Source organism: Grampus griseus (assembly GCF_964374135.1).
Source record: "Grampus griseus genome assembly, chromosome: 3".
NCBI classification, from domain to species: Eukaryota; Metazoa; Chordata; class Mammalia; order Artiodactyla; family Delphinidae; genus Grampus; species Grampus griseus.
The window spans coordinates 8,966,603-8,968,574 of NC_139019.1; the positions used below are offsets into that span (position 1 = coordinate 8,966,603).

A 1,972-nucleotide genomic window follows, 5' to 3' on the forward strand; every position below is an offset into this window, starting at 1 on the left:
ACTTGAAAAAGAAAGGAAAAAAGACTCTACAGCGATTTATAGTAGCATCTGACAGCACTGAGGTAAAGTCTCCTGTGACTAGCGTAAATAACAGTCCTGGTTTGCTTAGGATAGAGGAATTTCCCAGGAAACTGGAACTTTCCATGGCTAAAACTAGAATAATTCTGGACATCCTGGAAGGAGATGCCCACCCTCTCTGTGGCAGGAAGGAAAGCTATACCTTGCATAGCTGAAATACACACACACACACACACACACACACTCATGCATACACATGTGGGCGCACGTTTGTGCGTGCACACACACATACAGTATTCATAGGTCTGACGTTGAAATATTAGCTATTTTGTTAGCATCCTGAATATTCGATCAGGAAAAAATAAAAAGCTTTTTTTCCATGACAACGGTTTTCACGTAAACATGGTGAACGTTCCTAAAACCCGTCAGACTTTCTGTAAGAAGTATGGCAGGCACCAATCCCTCAGAACAGGAAGGGCAAGGACTCTGTGTGCCCAGGGAAAGCAGCATTATAACAAGAAGCAGAGTGGCTACGGTGGGCAGACTAAACTGATTTTCCAGAAAAAGCCTAAAATTACCAAGAAGATTGTGCTGAGGTTTGAATGCATTGAGCCCAACTGCAGGTCTAGGAGAACGCTGGCTCTTAAGAGATGCAAACATCCTGAACTGGGAAAAGATAAGAAGAGAAAGGACCAAGTGATCCAGTTCTCAGCTTCGTATCCTGTTTCATTCCAAAGACAATAAAGTCTTGAGATTATGGTTTTTTTTTAAAAAAAAAAAAGATGAAAAGATTGTAAAAAAATACTTTAGCTAAAATCTTATTCAAAGTTTGCAAATATATAACTGTCTGTTCTCTGTATAATAATGTGAAAATGATGATGGTTTTGTACTGTTGACCACATGAAACATACAGCACCAAAGTTTCTGAAGTGAAATGGAAATTGTATCATTATTTCTGCTTTTCAGAGTTTTAATGGTTCAGTAAAGGGCGATGACAGACTCTCCAAATCTCAGCACGTCGAAAAATTCTTTCTTCCTGAGTAGCAAAGCCCATCTGTTTTTAAACTGTGAGGGAGCTGCTGACACTTTATTAAGCTGTTGTTTTGCTTAAATTGCAGTTATTTAAAGTGACACTTCCCTCCACTCCTGCTTTCCAAAGTGCAGTAACCATAACTACTTCTTCTTTGGGAAGCTGCGTGTGGCTGTTCCTCCTTGATTAATACAGAGTCAATATTTTTGCTTTTTTTAAGGCATCACAGCAAGTGGATGTTTTTCTGGATATTCACGTTTTCTTCCTTTATTTTCCCCCTTCCTCTCCTGCTGTAAGAGTAGATGCACTGACTATTCTATTTCTCGCAGGAGGAAGAAACCCATGTTTGAAGGAAGTCTTGTTTGCTGGTTATTTAAAATTCTCTGATCACAGCCTGTAGCATCTGTGTTGTTAAGCTGGATTTGATTACTTGACTTTTTTTTTTTTTTAACTTTTTTATTTTTATTTTTTTTGCAGTACGCGGGCCTCTCACTGTTGTGGCCTCTCCCGTTGCGGAGCACAGGCTCCGGACGCGCAGGCTCAGTGGCCATGGCTCACGGGCCCAGCCGCTCCGCGGCATGTGGGATCTTCCCAGACCGGGTCACGAACCCATGTCCCCTGCATCGGCAGGCGGACTCCCAACCACTGCGCCACCAGGGAAGCCCGATTACTTGACTTTTTAGTGAAGAAAGCCCCTTCCTGAAATTTCAGCTCCCTTCTCTTTTTTTCCGGCTTCCTGGTTTTCCTGCAGATCAATCTACCTTGATCTGGGCTGTAACTTGCATCCTCTCCTCCCCTCCTTATGGGGATGAACATTTCATACACAGCGAGAGGTGCTTTAAATGTCATGGTGTGTCTGACCTTCTGGATCTCAAAGGTCAGACACACACGTCTGTTAGAAACAGTTTTCCAAGGAATCATCAG

General features: G+C 42.3%; 1 protein-coding gene across 1 annotated transcript; it reads left to right on the forward strand.

Annotated features, from left to right (window-relative positions):
• Positions 1–420: 420 nt before the first annotated feature.
• On the forward strand, positions 421–762 carry LOC309820955 (large ribosomal subunit protein eL42-like; the record flags this gene model as incomplete). The annotated part of the gene is made up of 1 exon (XM_082652013.1): positions 421–762. The coding sequence occupies one exon, from the start codon at positions 421–423 to the stop codon at positions 760–762; it is 342 nt and encodes a 113-aa protein (XP_082508139.1).
• Between the last annotated feature and the right edge of the window lie 1,210 nt (positions 763–1,972).